Source organism: Pelodiscus sinensis, chromosome 7 (genome assembly GCF_049634645.1).
Source record: "Pelodiscus sinensis isolate JC-2024 chromosome 7, ASM4963464v1, whole genome shotgun sequence".
NCBI lineage: Eukaryota > Metazoa > Chordata > Testudines > Trionychidae > Pelodiscus > Pelodiscus sinensis.
In genome coordinates, this window is record NC_134717.1 from 37673610 (window position 1) to 37690071 (window position 16462).

At 40.6% G+C, this 16462-nt stretch overlaps 1 protein-coding gene across 3 annotated transcripts in view; it reads right to left on the reverse strand.

Moving 5' to 3' along the window:
* The window catches only part of LOC102458957 (sodium channel protein type 2 subunit alpha-like), a 167254-nt gene that overhangs the window by 72645 nt on the left and 78147 nt on the right, over positions 1-16462 (reverse strand). For 2 of the 3 annotated variants that reach the window (XM_075933532.1, XM_075933530.1), the window contains 5 exons: positions 14898-15266; positions 11954-12086; positions 10625-10863; positions 4890-5063; positions 3216-3572 (listed from right to left, as the gene is read on the reverse strand). In XM_075933532.1, coding sequence (XP_075789647.1) covers positions 3216-3572; positions 4890-5063; positions 10625-10863; positions 11954-12086; positions 14898-15266 — 1272 coding nt within the window. The remainder of the gene's footprint in view (positions 1-3215; positions 3573-4889; positions 5064-10624; positions 10864-11953; positions 12087-14897; positions 15267-16462) is intronic. The other variant, XM_075933531.1, reaches the window with a different exon arrangement.

Sequence of the window (16462 nt, forward strand, 5' to 3'; positions counted from 1 at the left end):
GAGTTCTATAGTCGGGGGGGGGGGGGGGGGGGGGACAGGATGTATTAGGCAGAGGTCACCCTGCTGGAATCCTCATAGTTATACCACTTCCAGAAAGGAACAATGGAGAAATCATCTAGGCCAGTGGTTCCCAACATTTTTTATACTGGGGACTGACATAGTTTTATTTGCATATTTGTTATGTAAACATTGAATATGCAAGTATGCAAATAAAGTTACCTGTCCGCTCACCCACTTACCCTGTCTTGTCACTGCACATCCCTTTTCCTCCAACCCCAGAATCCTCTAACCCCATCCAGCCAACCCTGGTACTCTATGTCTCTGTATTATTAAACCCACCAAACCCATCATCTGATATCCCCTATATCCCACTAACCCCATTACTTCACAAGTCTCTCTTGCCAAGCTTGTCACCTCAGTGCCCATCGTCTCCTGCTTCCCACCACCCCCTGCTGCCAACTTCCTTTTGTCAACCACCTCTGCCTTGCCTGGAGCCTGTCCTACATCTGTTGTCACTGCCAACCTTGGCAAGCTGTGTCCCAGTGACCCCTGACTTAAACTGACAACCTGTCATTTCCCCAGCTCCTGCTCCACCACTCCCAGTGCTCCCTGATCCTGCCCTCTACCCCTGGTGCCTCTTGCTCTACAAACTCCATGACTGCCCATTGTGCCAAACTCTGATCCTGCCCCACTGACCCTGCAACTGACTCTCCCACAAGTTCTGAGGCCCCCAAACCTACTCAGACATCCTCAGATTTGCTGCCCCCTGAGACAGAAGCATGAGCTGTGCTGCACCTGGCTCCATACCCACTGACCTACTGCAACCCACCCCCTCTTGTCCTTTGACTTCTAGTCCCTGCCCTCCTTTAGCCCCAGCCCTCCTCCCTTAACCCCTAGCCCCAACTCATGTCCTTGCTTCCCAATGCCTAACACCCTTTGACCCCAGCCCTATGCCCCATGCCATTTGACCCTTTAACCTCTGACCTCTATAGCTCATGCCAACACCTTGTTCCCCAGTGACCCCCACGACACACTCACCCAACACCCCTTTGGCCCCACACTCCCTAGAGTGAGGCTGCCCCTTTTAGAGAGCATGGCTGTTACTGCCATGCTGGCAGGGGAGCAGCCATTGGTGGCGCATGTGCCCTCTACTTCCCCAAGCATGTCTTGTGCCCCCAGGGGTAGAGATAGGGGGGGGGAGTACGGAGCCCTGGCTGGATTGTCATCTTACCTAGGTGGGAGGCGCCTTCTACCAACACCTTAGCCCTACTGCCTCTGCTCAGCAAAATCAGTCGCCACAGCTGCTGGAGCTGAAGCCGGTTGTTGTGTAGTAGCTCAAGGTTGGCTTCAGCTCCAGCAGCCACCATGACCCCTGCACCAGTCCGTGGACTGGCGGTTGGGAACCACTGCTTTAGGCTGCTCCCTCCATCCATTAAGAGAGGTTGCAAGGAGCAGACAATCAGGGTCATCCAAAAGGAGCTGCAGCAACAGAGTCAGTCAATTGCTATGTGAAGCACAAGAAGAGAATCTGTTTCTGGATGGCCAAAAAAGCAGCAGGACCATGGACAGGTTCAGTGCTGTCAGAGAATGAGTAAGGAAGAGAGAGCTCCTGGCTGGCTGCTGGAACAGAACACAAGATAGTTTGCTGGCAAAGAATATTTCAGGTATGACACCTGCTCTTAAGCACCTGGAGCTAATTTTGATGGTTTTGCAATCACATTTTCTTGCCCTTTAAAATGTTCTTTGCACCTATGTATGACTGGCAGAACCTGAACAAGATTTCTCCTAGGACTGATGTTTTGATGGGAAGAAAGGAGTGCAGGTTAAAATGTTTAAGTTACTCCTCAGGCACAATAGACTTTTCTACAAGGGTAAAGAGCATTTATCCAGTGTACAGAACTTTCTCAAGGGTTGGCCCAAGATTATAGCTATTATGATATAAAAGGGACACAAACAACCCTAGCAACAGGAACCAAGGACCATCACATACCCTCTACTTTCTGCTTTAAGCACTAGGCATATTTCATTGACCTTGCCTTCTCTAACAAACACAAAGCAGTGTGTGTGTGTGTGTGTGTGTGTGTGTGTTTTATATATATATGTGTGTGTGTATATATATATATATATATATATATATATATATATATATAAATAAAATACACACACACACACACACACACACACACGGCAAGTAGATTTCAGCCCGACGCCCTGTTTACCAGCAGTGCGCGCATGCGCAATGCGGCTTTTGCGCATGCGCAGTGCAGGGCTGGCAAGCGGCTTTCGCCGCCGTTTGTCAAGCCCTGTGTATATATATGTGTATACACACAGGGTTTGACAAACAGCGGCGGAAGCCGCTCGCCAGCCCCGCGCTGCGCATGTGCAAAAGCCACATTGCGCATGCGCGCGCCACTGGTAAATGGGGTGCCGGGCTGAAATCTACTTGCCACGGGCGAGTAGATTCAATAGTCTGTCGAGTGTAGATATAAATATATATCTATATATACATATATATATACACACACACAGACACACACACACACACACACACACACACAGGGCTCGACAATTACTGTAATCTACTCACCGGCATAGCCATGCTGCCCAGTCAGCACATGCGCAGCGTGCTGAACCGCGCAGCTGGCGAGCAGGGCTGGCCGCCACTTGGCGCGCCCTGTGTGTGTATATATATGCTACACTATCTACATATCTAGTGATATATAGTTTTTTGCATGTTATTGTTGTTTTTGGTGTGTGTGTGTGTCCCCAAAACACTAACAACAACCCTTCCACTGAATACTCTTCTCCATTAGGAAGAGGATGAGTGAACTGATATAATAGATCAGGTGTGAGCAAAACACCCTCCACGGGCCAGATCCACCCCACCAAGCCACTGAATCCAGCCTATGGATGCAGCAGGGAGTGTCAGGCAGACTCCCCTACTTGCCCCGCCCCTGCACATTGTTTAGAAAAGTGGCTGCCGGGCCATTTGTGTTCCAAAAACTGTAAGCATGGGGGAGGAAGAAGTCACCCACAAACTACTTCCAAAGTGGCCCGCCTTCAAAAATTATTGTCCACCGCTGCAATAGATGGAAGGAATTCAGGTACTATGGTGATATGCACAGCATAAAAATCAATGTAGAACAGAATAGCTATCAATAAAAAATATACGGTACAGATCCTGTTCCATCCCTTGAAAGGTGTATGTTACATACCACGAGATTTCCAATCACCATGACCATCATGAAAACAATAAGGCACATAGCTTGGCCAGCAACCTCCATACAGTCCCACATAGTCTCTATCCATTCTCCACACAACACTCGGAATACAATCAAGAAAGAGTGGAAGAAGTCATTCATGTGCCAGCGGGGAAGTTCACACTCCTCGGAGATCTTGCAGACACATTCTTTGTAGCTTTTGCCAAACAGCTGCATACCAACCACAGCAAAAATGAAGACAATGATGGCGAGCACCAAGGTCAAATTTCCCAAAGCCCCCACTGAGTTACCAATAATCTTTATCAGCTTATTTAGTGTGGGCCAAGATTTTGCCAACTTGAAAATTCGCAACTGGAAAACAATAAAGAAGCATCATTAGTAGTAATTACAACAAAGCTGTAGAACTATTCTTTAGACAATAGACTGAGTAGTCCCTTAATACACAAAATCTTAATGGTTATCTTTGTGGTTTTCAGTAATTTAATACTGTACCACCTATAAATGATCTTCCAAGTTGATAATTAACTTCCAATTAAGTCTTGTGGAAGTCCACAAAATTCTATAGATTTGCAACTCACCTTTCATCACCTTGTCTGCTGCAGAAGCTAAAGTCATGCATCATTCCACTGCCCAACTTGACATAGCAAATGGAATACCCATTAATATAACTGGCAGGGCTAGTGAATATTGAGCATGATTGGCTATTAGCATCATATAGGATGTTGGTGGAGAGGAAACAGAATATAACACACTAACCGACTAAGGCCTGTTAAGTGATTTGGGGAAATTTTCCCTAAGATAAAAAATGTTGATTAGAGGAATAATCCTCATACAATGTAGAAAAGATCTTCACGGGGTAAGTCTGGAATTAAACGCAACATACAAAACAAACAATATTTGTAGATTTGAGGAAAAACATAAATGAGAGATCTTTGTAACATATACTTCCTAATCCAGCAAAATTTAATAAAAATATTTGATTAAATTCACTTTTATTCTCAACCACAAAAGATCATGTTCATGTTATGTCACACAGAAAAAGGAGCCTCAGTCAATAATGCTTCATTTACTCAACTGCTATTCTAAAAATGAAATATTATTCTCTCAAAATACACAGCTGATAAATCAGTTTTTTAAATATTTAATATTAACTTTTTATAAATTGTAATTATTGGACATAAATACAGTATTTGAAAAGAAGAGTTCTATTCCTTTGATATAACAAAATGACATGAAGATAAGTAAGAAATGTAAATAATTTCTCCCTAATTTCTTACTTATATTTTTGTCCAACATACACTAAATAGTCAAGAACATAGAATACTTATTTTCTAATCTGTGAGCTATAAAGGTAACAGCAGTGAATTGCACAGTTATGAAGTTCTTATATAGTCATGTTAAATGCAAATCACTCTGAAATTACAATTGCCTTCATTTGAATTACTGTTTAACTGTTTCTTAACCATAAAAAAATACATATACTACTTTGGAATAATAAGGTAAACAACTTTTGGTAGACTTGTACCTAGAAAGATGCCTCTTTTTCCACTTCAGAAAAATTACATGTGCAGTGAAAATGCTTCTAAATTATATAGAACAGACAAATACTGAATTGCAAACATAATGTATTAACTGTAACTGTAAATTATTGTTTACTAATATATTTACCAATCTGAATGATCGGAGAACTGATAGTCCATCCACATTTGAAAGAAAAAGCTCCACCAAACTAAGGGTAACAATAATCCCATCAAAAATATTCCAGCCTACTTGGAAATAATAGAAAGGATCCATGGCAATTAATTTGAGAATCATTTCTGCTGTGAAAATTCCAGTAAAAACCTAAACGGAAAATGTAAATTGTTGGTGTTATACAACTGGAGAACAAGTAAAATTAGAAATAAAGAGAAGTGATATATTTTTTATAGTAAGGTGTCAGTAATAAAAAAAAAAATCTCCCAGCAAATACAAGAATATTCTGGAACAAATTAATCCCTGGTGTAATTCCATTAAGATTAATGGAGTTACACACAGGCTGAAGTTAGCCTGCTACAAAAAACAGCACAGATGGAATATTCATTGTTTTCATTACAAAGGTATGCAGGAATTTTAGTAAATCCCTAATTAGTAAAAAGTGGTTGTCCTCATTCTTCATAAAGAAAATCTATACAAATCTATTCAAGAAAGTATTTTTTATTGTTTTAAATAACTAAAGTTGACTCATTCAAACTAGGAAGGTTAAAGACCTTAATAGAAATATTCTTTTGATTATATTCTGGCCCCAGTGAATTCATATTAGTCAGTCATTATATTGATATCTCTCTCTTTAGTAACTATCGACAAATATTAAAAAGTATAATTTTAAAATACTAACTGCAATAGTAAGAATTCGAGATGTATTACTGAGACATAAAATGTTTAATAGGTAATAACTTACATCAGAATCTATAAGAACAACTTAAACCTTCCTCCCCCCCCTTTTTTTGGGGTGGGGGTTGAGTTCACTCCTGGCATTGGATGACAGAGGAACACAAATGGAGAGCGCCTAAAATGAACTGGCAATTATGAGGAGAGGAGAAGTGAAGAAACAGCTGAAGTTGAATGGGCAGGCTCAAAGGCAGTAGAGCCAAACTTTCACCTTTCTTCTTTCAAGCACAGGCTGGAACATTATAAGAACTAGCCATAGGAGGGAGCATGACTCAAATATTGGAGGTAGGTAAGTTTGAAAGTATGTTTGAAAAATTATTCAGTCAAAGCACAAAATGAGAGTTGTGACCAAAATGTGGTTGATACAAATATGTTTGGTTACCCTCCAATTCACTCCAACAATTCTTAATTACTTATTGAAGATGGCATTGCACAGTACCTAATATAGGAATGTTCCACAAAGCCATATCTAACATAATTAGAGTTCTTTGAAATGGCTCTGCATATTCCTGCTAATGGGTACTATGCCTATTTTAGCAAAAGTGTTTTTGCAACTCCTCTTCTCTCCTCAGCATCACAATATACAGAAGGTGAAGCTACAGAAAGGACAGAGTGCTATCCCCAATTCAGTTCCTACCACTGCAAAGCCAGGAACACAATAACAAGGACTCTGACAGAGAGGGGAAGGAGGATGGGAAAAGTGACAATGCAAAGCCCTATTGAAGAACTACAAGTAAGTGACATGCATTCATCTTCAGCTGGCTCTGTATATTCCCCACTTACAGGAAATATTGATAAGCCATGCTGAAACTAACTTGGAAGGGGAACAGAATACACATAGAAGCACTTGCCAAACCTAGCATCTGCTCTAGAATACAAATCCAGAGCAGCATATGATGAAGGTGTATGCTGAAGTTACAGGCACCTGCCTCAGACAAGTGAAGAAAATAACAACAGCTCTAGTAGAATGTAACAGGTGAGAGCCCTTTAACCATTGAATAGATGAAGAACAGATTCTTATTAGAATGTGGCTCCGGGAGAAATGCTAAATTAACAAATTAATGTAAAAATCAAACACCACCTTCAATAAGAACTGACAATCAAAAAAAGTAGTAAAATGTGGATCTGCCATAAGTACACTCTGCTGGCTGAAGTCATTGCAATAAGGAAGGTCTTTTTCACAGATAAATGATGAAATCAAACACTCAGCTAATGGCTAGAATGGAGTTTTTGCCCTAGAGATTCAGGTTTTGATGTTATGACCTTTTAGTTTTTGTAATTTTTTTCACTAATGAAACTCTCCCCTTTAAAAGGACACTGTTCCTGAAATCATGGCTGATACTAATGCTCTGATGCTATGGATTATGCTGCCAAAGGAGGGAATATTTGGATACACTCTAATCCTCCTATAAGATGCTGGCCAACCTTCTTTTGTTATCAGGCAAGCCCTGAACAAAAGGCAACATTTCTTCCCAAAAACGGAATCGATAATATGCCACGACTGCCTTATAACTGACCATCTTGATACAAAGAGATGATGAGAATGGGAAGTGAATCAGCCTTTTCCCTCCTGTATCACTAGGAATTGAGTATGATTGTCTGGATCTTTCCCTATCGCTGGCAGCAGCAACCACCAGCAAACCGGACTGGATTGGAACACACAGATTTGGCCAGCTGTAACATTCCATCCAAGATGGTGAATAATACCCTATTCTTGGCAGTAGCACTGAGAACATCAGATACTGGGTGGAAAGTTTCTTCCATCAGTACTAGGGATGTTAAGTAGCTAAGTTAATTAGCTAATTGAGAAGTTGATGGAAACTCAGTCAATAAGGGGAGGGGGAGCTCGCTATCTGCTTTGCAGCTCTGCAATTTACAGGCAAGTAAGAGCAAGGTGCACAGTCTGCCCATCTCTTACTACATTTAAACAGCAGAGCCACAGTGTGGTTAGCTCCCACAGGCAGTGTGATCCGGGACTAAGAAGTCTGCAGGACTGCTGCAGCTCTGCCTCCCCTGCCTGCCCCTCACCACAGAGCCGGTGCTGGCAGGAATCAGCTTTTAAGCTGCTTCTCTCCCCTTGCTGATTCTGATACAGATGCAGCTGGGGGGAGTAGGGATGGGGAGAAGTGAATAGTTGAGTAGTGACTCGACTCTCCAATAAGCCTAAGCTTATCGGGCAGTCAACTACTTGAGTTGTAGCTTAGGGTATGTCTACACTACAGTGTTATTTCAAAATATCTTATTTCGAAATTGCTTATTTCAACACAGCGCATCTACACACAAAATGCATTTTGAAATAGCATTTTGCTATTTCGAAATAGCGTGTCCACACTGAGCAGACTCTGAATCGCATTTAAGGCTGGCCGGAACCAGTTCCAACAGGGCACCAGGTCAGGACTTACTGTGTGGGACTGCTGCCTGAGGCTATCTGAGGTCTGTGCTTAAAGGAACCCTCCCTTCCCTCCCCGAACAGCCAGTTCTCAGGTTTCCCTGCTTGCTTGTCTATTCGATGAGGGACAGCAAAACATTTTGTCTCTGTGTGCTCTCATTGCCCTCACTCGGGACACCACAGCACTCTGCAACATGGAGCCAGAGATGCCCCTGGGCACTCTGGTGCTGCGAGCCTGGATGCACTTTCTGCAGGCTGCCATCTGGGAGGTCCATCGAGGTGCTGTCAGTATCTAGGAGGCCCTGCGTGAGAGCTTCCACCCTGAGGAGCACTAAGAGCCTCCCTGGTCTGCCCCACTGGGAGCTTGTGCCTCATTCCTCCCTCACATCCTACCACGTCTACACAGCACTTATTTTGAAATAGCTATTTCAAATTTGGCATTATTCCTTGTAGAATGAGGTTTACCAAATTTGAAATAAGCGCTCCGCTATTTCAAATTTATTTCGAAATAGTGGTTTGGCTGTGTAGACGCTAGGAAAGTTATTTTGAAATAAGGGCTGTTATTTTGAAACAACTTTGCTGTGTAGACATACCCTTACATCCCTAATCAGTACCACAAAGAGATCCATGTGATCTATCTTATGTGAGCTACCAAATTTTGAAGCTGCACAATAGGGACCATCCCCACAAGTTCATTCAGTGATAGGCCAGGCCCAAAGTCTGTTTCTAAATGCTCCTGTCCAAAGATAGGAACGCTCTTTATCTCTCTCCTCAGACAGAGCCTCAGGAATCACTATCTGTAGTACAAACTGATCCAGACACATCAAATAAAAGGATCTTTGAGTTCTCCTGTAGATAAAGTGTCACCTTTTCAACTAAGTGGGGTACAAATGAAGAGTTCATGAATTAGCTCTTAATAAGGTCATAGACTCGAAATTCTGGTCTCTCCGACAACTGGAAGTTTGTCACATGCCAATAGGGGGCACATCTAACAATGGTTCTAACTTCGCTACAGGACTCTGCATTATTCCCTTCTCTCCCTCTGCTATGGTTTTCATACCCTTGTCAAAGAGAATCTGCTCTCCTGCACCCAAGGTGCATGTACACAAGAATGGATTCTGTGAAAAGTCCCTCAGAGAAAAAGATACTCTTAAAAACAAAAAGTCAAAGAAATCTAATCACTGGAACTCAAGAAAGGAGACCAGCTACAGGTTAAATACTACAATTCTGAAGGAAGTCTAATCTGTTAATAATTTCAAGAGGAATACAGAACCAAGCAACAAATCACTCACAATTATTGGTTCTAATTTGAAGAAATGCTGAATCTACAGCTCCACTTAAATTATGTTGTGGGTGATCAGCATTTCAGAGTATCAAGCCCTATCTTTTAAAATATAGTGGAAGTAATTGTAACAGGCTCAGCCAAAAGGAAATCACAGACTATCTAATACGTATAAGTACAATGCAAGATATTAACCACTGTTTTAGCAATAAAGGATGAAAAAACCTTTTAAAAGAGTAACGGGCAGAAGAAAACTAGAATATTTATGTGCTACAGGTTTTTTTTTTAAAGCATTAAGAAGCATACAATTCACAAATTAAACCTGTAATGGCTGAGTTTTAGCTGAGTGGGTGTAAACATGGAACCCTAACAGTATTATAAAATGCCTATTTTTGACTGTCTCAATTACATCACACTCAGCTGTTACTTTTAGTAGGTCTGTTCAATGAATAAATGATCTCTGGGATGTCTATTTTCTGAATTCCGGACAGACACAATCATAGACAATTTGTGACAACTGTTATCCTTCATTATTTTTCTTTTCCTCAGATGAAATCCTTAACCTCTATTTTAGGCTCAATCTGACTACCTCTGGAAAAGTTGTTACTTTAAATGCAGGACAGATGGCTGTACCCTGTCTACATTGGATCAGGGGCATTACGTTCATGCTCAGCAGTTCCAGACCTAGAGCCCCAAAAATTCACAATTTACAAATACAGATGTTATTCAAGATTCAAATATTCCAAATTAGAGTATTTGTGTGTGCTCCAAATGGCAATTTGTTTAAGCTATTTTGCTGCCCCAAATTGCTTATCACATTGAGAAAAGATAGAACACAAAAATCAAGAATATATTTTTCCTCTGGTTCCAGCAACAGTCTCTTCTTTTGTGAGGCCTCAAGCTTGCTCAGGGTTCTCTCAAACCTTCCTGCCTGGAGTTTTGCAATATTTTCCCTGCTTTTTTAGGATTCCCTATCTAAAAGAAATCCTGCTTATCTTCTATAATAGAATCACCCAATCCCTCTACTTTTGCCAGTTTAGTAACTCAAAAATCACTAATTAATTTTCAAGAACAAGAACCACTGAAAGTGAAGTTTTTATAAATCTTACTAAACAGCTAACACTTGTAACCTATGCAAACATATGGAAATCATATAGTTTGTCCCAAAAAATGCCTTTTTAGAGCTACTTTTCAGAATGTAACAATCACTTAAAATGTCTTTTGTAGGATAAAATAAATCAGAAATGACTTCTACTTTTAATTAAAGTTATATTCACATATCACAATTCATTTTGACAGACTTACCAAGTTTCCTACAGAAAGTACATGATGGAAGCCTTCAGTCATTGGATAATATTCCATGGCCATAAAGAGTGTGTTTAAAACAATGCAGATGGTAATAGCGAGATCAACAAATGGATCCATCACAATCAAACTAACAATATGTTTTACTTTTAACCAAGGGGCGCAACAGTCCCAGATCAAGAAAGTGTTGGCAAATTTATACCAGCATGGTGGGCATTTTTGCCTGGATTCTTCAAGTTCTACAGGAAAAGAAACATGTAAAAACAAAGTTAAGAGGAATAGCTGCCGATTATACTTTTTATATCTCAATTTAAGGTTTAAAAGTGGGGAAAATGTCAATGAAAACTATGGGTTGAAATTTACAAACTAAATTCACATTTTTAAGCCTTGCATATGTTGAGGCTTACCTTTTAGGGCTTGGCATGAGATGTGTGAATGAGGAATTGTGTCATTCTAATCAGTAAATGAAAATATTAGAATCAGGAAAATAATAGTACAAGTAGCAATATTGTATGTTGAGGATGCTGCAATGCTCAAAACAAGAATACAGTGATAAGTTCAAGAGGTAGGTTGGAGAAACCTTGCTAGGTTTTGAGTATGGTATTAATGTTGGAAAAGGAAAAAACAAGGAATCTGGAGAAAACCATCTTAAATTAATCTTCATTGAAGAAACTTCTGTTTTCTTTTGAGCTTCCCATTTTTGTTTTCCTTATTTTACTTCAATTTCAAATGTTCTTTCATTCTTAGACTAAAATATTTCAAAACCAACCTCCAATACTGCAATCCATTCAGAAACCTTAAATTACCTACTTGGGGGCGGGGGGAAGGAAAATCAAAATAGGAAGTAGGGCTGGATTAACTTCACTGAATTTTGTAAGCCTTTACATTATTTTGGGGACTTGCAAAGCTAGTTTAATTTAACTAACATCTTAGTCCTATTGCTTTAATCCATTTTTTAAAAATTTTCAAGAATATATTTAATTAGTAGAAACAAAACTTTTCTAATTAACAGGAATGTTGTGCTAAATATTAGGAGCAGACACTATACCACGCCAATAACTAGGCTAAAAGAAGTAGGTGATCAGTATAAAGAAGATATGCTTTAATCTATTTCCAATATTTTTCTTCACCTCTGTATCATTTTCCCTGTATCCACTTTTCACTACCTTCATTTCTTTTCAAATTGGATATTTCTTCTCTGCCCACCCCCTTTTTACAGTCTTCCCAATGATAACCATAAACATAGCACCTTTCAGATGAGTCTGAAATTAAGCAAAGTAAATTCAGCCATTTGTGGTTTTATTTATGGGTTTTCTTTTTAAAACAAACCTTCCATTGTGTTTGTGATTATGCTGGCTATACTCATTGCTCTTTGCCTTAGAGTTGGATCTTCCAGCAAATCCATTGATATTTTATAAGAACTTGACCTCCTCTTCTTTATTTCTGTTCCTGTAGGGGAGCTCTGCAAATTATAGATGAATTTAATTAACTTTAGAAATGATATAAACAGATCTCCAAGACATTTTTATAACAAATTTGAGCTCCAAGGAATTCATGCTACATGCACCTTCATATCTATGCAATGTATTAGGGCAGACTTTTATTTGTAATATGAATCTATCATATTAAAAAATATTTTTCAATTATTCTAAAGTATATTTCTGGACACTACTAATACTGTGAACTTATATAGCACTTCACATTTTTAAAGTGCTACACAATCATTAATTAATTCTGAAATCATAGAATACTAGGACTGGAAGGGACCTCTAGAGGTCATCGAGTCCAGTCCCCTGTCCTCATGGCACTGTGGATCAGCATTGTGAATCCCAGCTGGCAGTTGGGAAAATTGTAACAGAAAGAAGTTAAGCAATGTGATTAAGGTAACATAGCAAGTCAATGGCAAAGCTAGAAACAGAAGACCTGTAGGGTTCTGGCTCCTAGTTCCAGGCTTAGTGCACTAGGTTAAACTGTAACACTTTACTCTACATTTCCCAAGTGGCTCAAAATGCAAGAAACTAAAACCTCATGTAAGCTAACTTTAAGACAATAATTATTTTCCTTGCAACGAAAATTTGTAAAAAAGTTTTTCTGTCTGGGTATGTCTACACTTGCACCCTCTTTCGAGAGAGGGATGCAAATGAAGACATTTGAAATTGCAAATGAAGCCGGGATTTAAATATCACGTTATGACGCTATTTCAAAATAACAGATGCTGTTAAGACGTGGATATTTCGAGAGAAAACCCTTCTCTCTAAATAACTGGTATACCTCAAAATAACTGTGCCTTAACAGTGTCTGTTATTTCAAAATAGCACTATTTCGAAATAGCACCATAATACAAATATGCAAATGAAGCATGGGATATTTAAACATACCCTCAGTGTTATTGCACTCATGACTCGGGCTCTGTCAGCGGTTGCGGAAGTCATAGATTCCATGATTTTCTGTGACCTCCATGACTTGTACAGTAGTCAGTGTGATTGAACCCAGCGCCACCTGAGCAACAGGCCCTAGGAGCTAGTTGTCAGGCAGCCCCAGAGGTAGCCACGCTGGCTGCTGCTGAAGTGGCTCCACAGCTAGTTGCACCAGGTAGTCCCAGGTTCAGCTGCACAGGTCACTACTCAGGCAACTGGCCCTAGGGACTGCCAGGCCAGCAGCCAGTGGAGCTGGCCGTGGAGACTGCTTGAGAAGTGGTCCTGGGGGCAGTAGGAACAGTGATGGGTGGCTGGGTGTTCCAGACAGTGGCCTGAGCAGCTGCTGCTTAGTGATCCTTGGCATCTGGTGTTACTGGGCTCAGTGGCCCCCAGCAGCTGGTGCCATTGGGCTTTGGACTCCCTCAGAGCAGCACCCACCAAGCACTGACCCTCCCCTGCAGCTAAGATTTTATCAGGGGTAAACTGTATAGTACAAGTCATGGACAGGTCATGGGGCCTGTGAATTTTTATTTATTGCCTGTGACCTGTCCATGACTTTTCCTAAAAACACATAACTAAATAGTAGTCTTACTCATGACTGATTCTTCTTATGAGATACTCATGGTGAAGGATATCTATCTACTTTTTATTAGCTCAGATTCAATTACCAATAAAAGTCTGACTTAACTGAGCCCAGGCATGCCAATTTATTTTTTAAGTAAGGAAGGGTACAGAGGACAAATATTGACATTAACAGACTGAAGGTGTAGCTGTACTTGCAGTCACACCTTAACTATACATATAATGAGATATTCTGTGTGTGTGTATGTGTGTGTGTGTGTGTGTGCAATATGTTTACAATTTTCTTCAGTAAATAAAGGCTGGCAGAGTACAGGCAGTCCCCGGGTTATGTACAAGATAGGGACTGTAGGCTTGTTCTTAAGTTGAATTTGTATGTAGACTGTAGGCTTGTTCTTAAGTTGAATTTGTATGTAAGTCGGAACTGGTACATATTGTAGGGGAAACTCTAGCCAAACATTTCTCCAGAGCTCAGTTGTATTCTCCCACACCTCACTTCCCTCAGTTCTTTATTCTCAAGCTGAGGTGTCTGCTGAGAAAAGCCGCTCCGCGTTTCCCTGGTCTGCTGGAGGGCGGGGGGCGTTAGCTTCGCGTCTCCCTGGTCTGCTGGGGGGAAGCCGCTAGTGCGGGGTTGCCTCACCCCGTTTGTAAGTAGGGATCCAATGTAAGTCGGATCCATGTAACCTGGGGACTGCCTGTAGACGCACACTATGTTATTTCAGAATAATGTCAGTGCTGTGTAGACATAGCCTATGTGTCTTAGCCCACAGACATGGTAAAGAAAAGGTAAGTCAGAGGCTTGCAAGATGTTTGTCAGGAAACAGAGGCAGATGGAGTTTAAGAGTGAAGAAAATAACTGGACAGAATAGGAAGAAGGGAAGCAAGGGACACACTAAATGTCCAGGAAGTTATATGTCTAAATTTTGGGTCCTGAAACAGAACTAAAAATAGCACATTCTTCATGCTACTTTGTATTCAATTCTGCGTACATCGTTACTGCATACATAAACACTAAATGTTCACATTTTGCACTTTTAGTACATTTGTTATTTCAGCCTATTGGTTCAAAGTGTGTTTGCAAGTACATATAGTAAGTTCCAGATGAATAAATAAAATCATTTTAGACCTATTTTATTATAATGAAAGTTATTTCAAGATGCATGAACGTTCACAGTTTGGCAGCCAGGGATCATTCCCAAAGGATTCCATTCTGTAGAAACACAGGCTGGTGCAATAGCAAAACACCATCATGCCTGAACTGTTTAAAACTTCCTTACATTGTCATCAGTAGTTGCTTTATCTATGATCACCTCTGGCAGAAGCTGTCCAGTAGGCGACAAGAGTGATGTATGTCCACCAACCAAGGAAACCACTCCATTGCAATCCACAGTACTGTGCATCTTCCCATTCATTGGAAGTCTCCTAGATGACCTGCTGCCCTGACTAATGTTACTATTGTGCCGTTCATGTCTGCGTGGCACAAAAAGAGAACCCCTTCTGCTATCATTATCTTCTAAAGTGCTATGTTCGTCATCAGCAAAGTCATTTTCTGATCCTACATCCTTTATACGACCCCTGAAGCTGAAAAGACTCGTTCTACTGTTGCGCCTTGGGGAAAACAGGGCATCACGAATGCTCAACAAAGACTGTAGGAAAACAAAATTAAACATATTATTTCAAAACTTTAAATATATAAAAACACATGTTAAGATAAAACCAGTTAATATGACCTCAAAAGTCTTCTCAGACAAGTTTTTTTTAAAAAAACAAAGCCCAACATTTAATGGGAGTTTGAAATAAAACAGAGAAAGAGTGCAAACCAGGGATGTAAAAGGTTAACTGGTTATCCAGTAAGCATTAGCCTTACCAGCATATTTACCCAGTAACTGGTTAGCTAGAAGCCAGGCACAGCCAGGACAGCTCCCCACCCATGGCCCGGAGGACCTGGCCAGAGCATCTCTCTACCTACAGCAGGGTGTGGGGCCTGGCTGGGTTGGAGCAGCCCTGCCCAGAAAGGGCTGGGCTGGAGGAGGACAGGACCTTGGCTGTATGGGCCCCTGTGTGGAGATGGGGTTCACCTATTGAGGAAGGGGAAGAATAGTATCTCTGGATGCAAACTGGTTAACCTAGTAAAGAGGGATTTAAACTATGTTTATCAGGGGATGGATACAAAAGCCCACAGGCAAATTCAAGACATGGAGACCTGAAAGGGTTAGAATCTGGTGGGTGGGAGAGCATGGATCATTATAGCAGGGACATGTGAGAGAGAACATAGTGGGAAAATTACATCAGTATCTTAAGCTTCAGAGGGCTAGTCGAGTTAGTCTGTAAAATGAAAAACTTAAAAAACATCAAATAGTCTAGTAGCACCTTAAAGACTAACAAAACATGTAGATGGTATCATGAGCTTTTGTGGGCACTACACACTTCTTCAGGTGACAGAAGTATTAGAAGTCCAGATCCAAGAATAAATAAAGGAATGGGAGAGGAGGGAAGGAGGGAAAAAAAAGAAAAAAAAAAGAGAGACTGTCTTTATACTAATGCAAGCAGTATGGGGAACAAACAGGAAGAACTAGAAATACAAATGAATAAACACAACTATGACATAGGTGGTGTCCCAAAGACTTCGTGGGATAGTATACATGACTGGGTTAAAGGTACTGAAAGGTTGCTCAGGAAGGGCAGGTAAGGGAAAAAAAGAGAAAAGGTATTGCTTTGTCAAAGGTGTATACACTTAGACTGAGGTTGAGAAAGAAATAGGAGACAGATGTCATGGTAGGGATCTAATATAGACAACCTAACCAGAAAGAAGAAGTTAATTATGCTTTTTATAACAACTGAC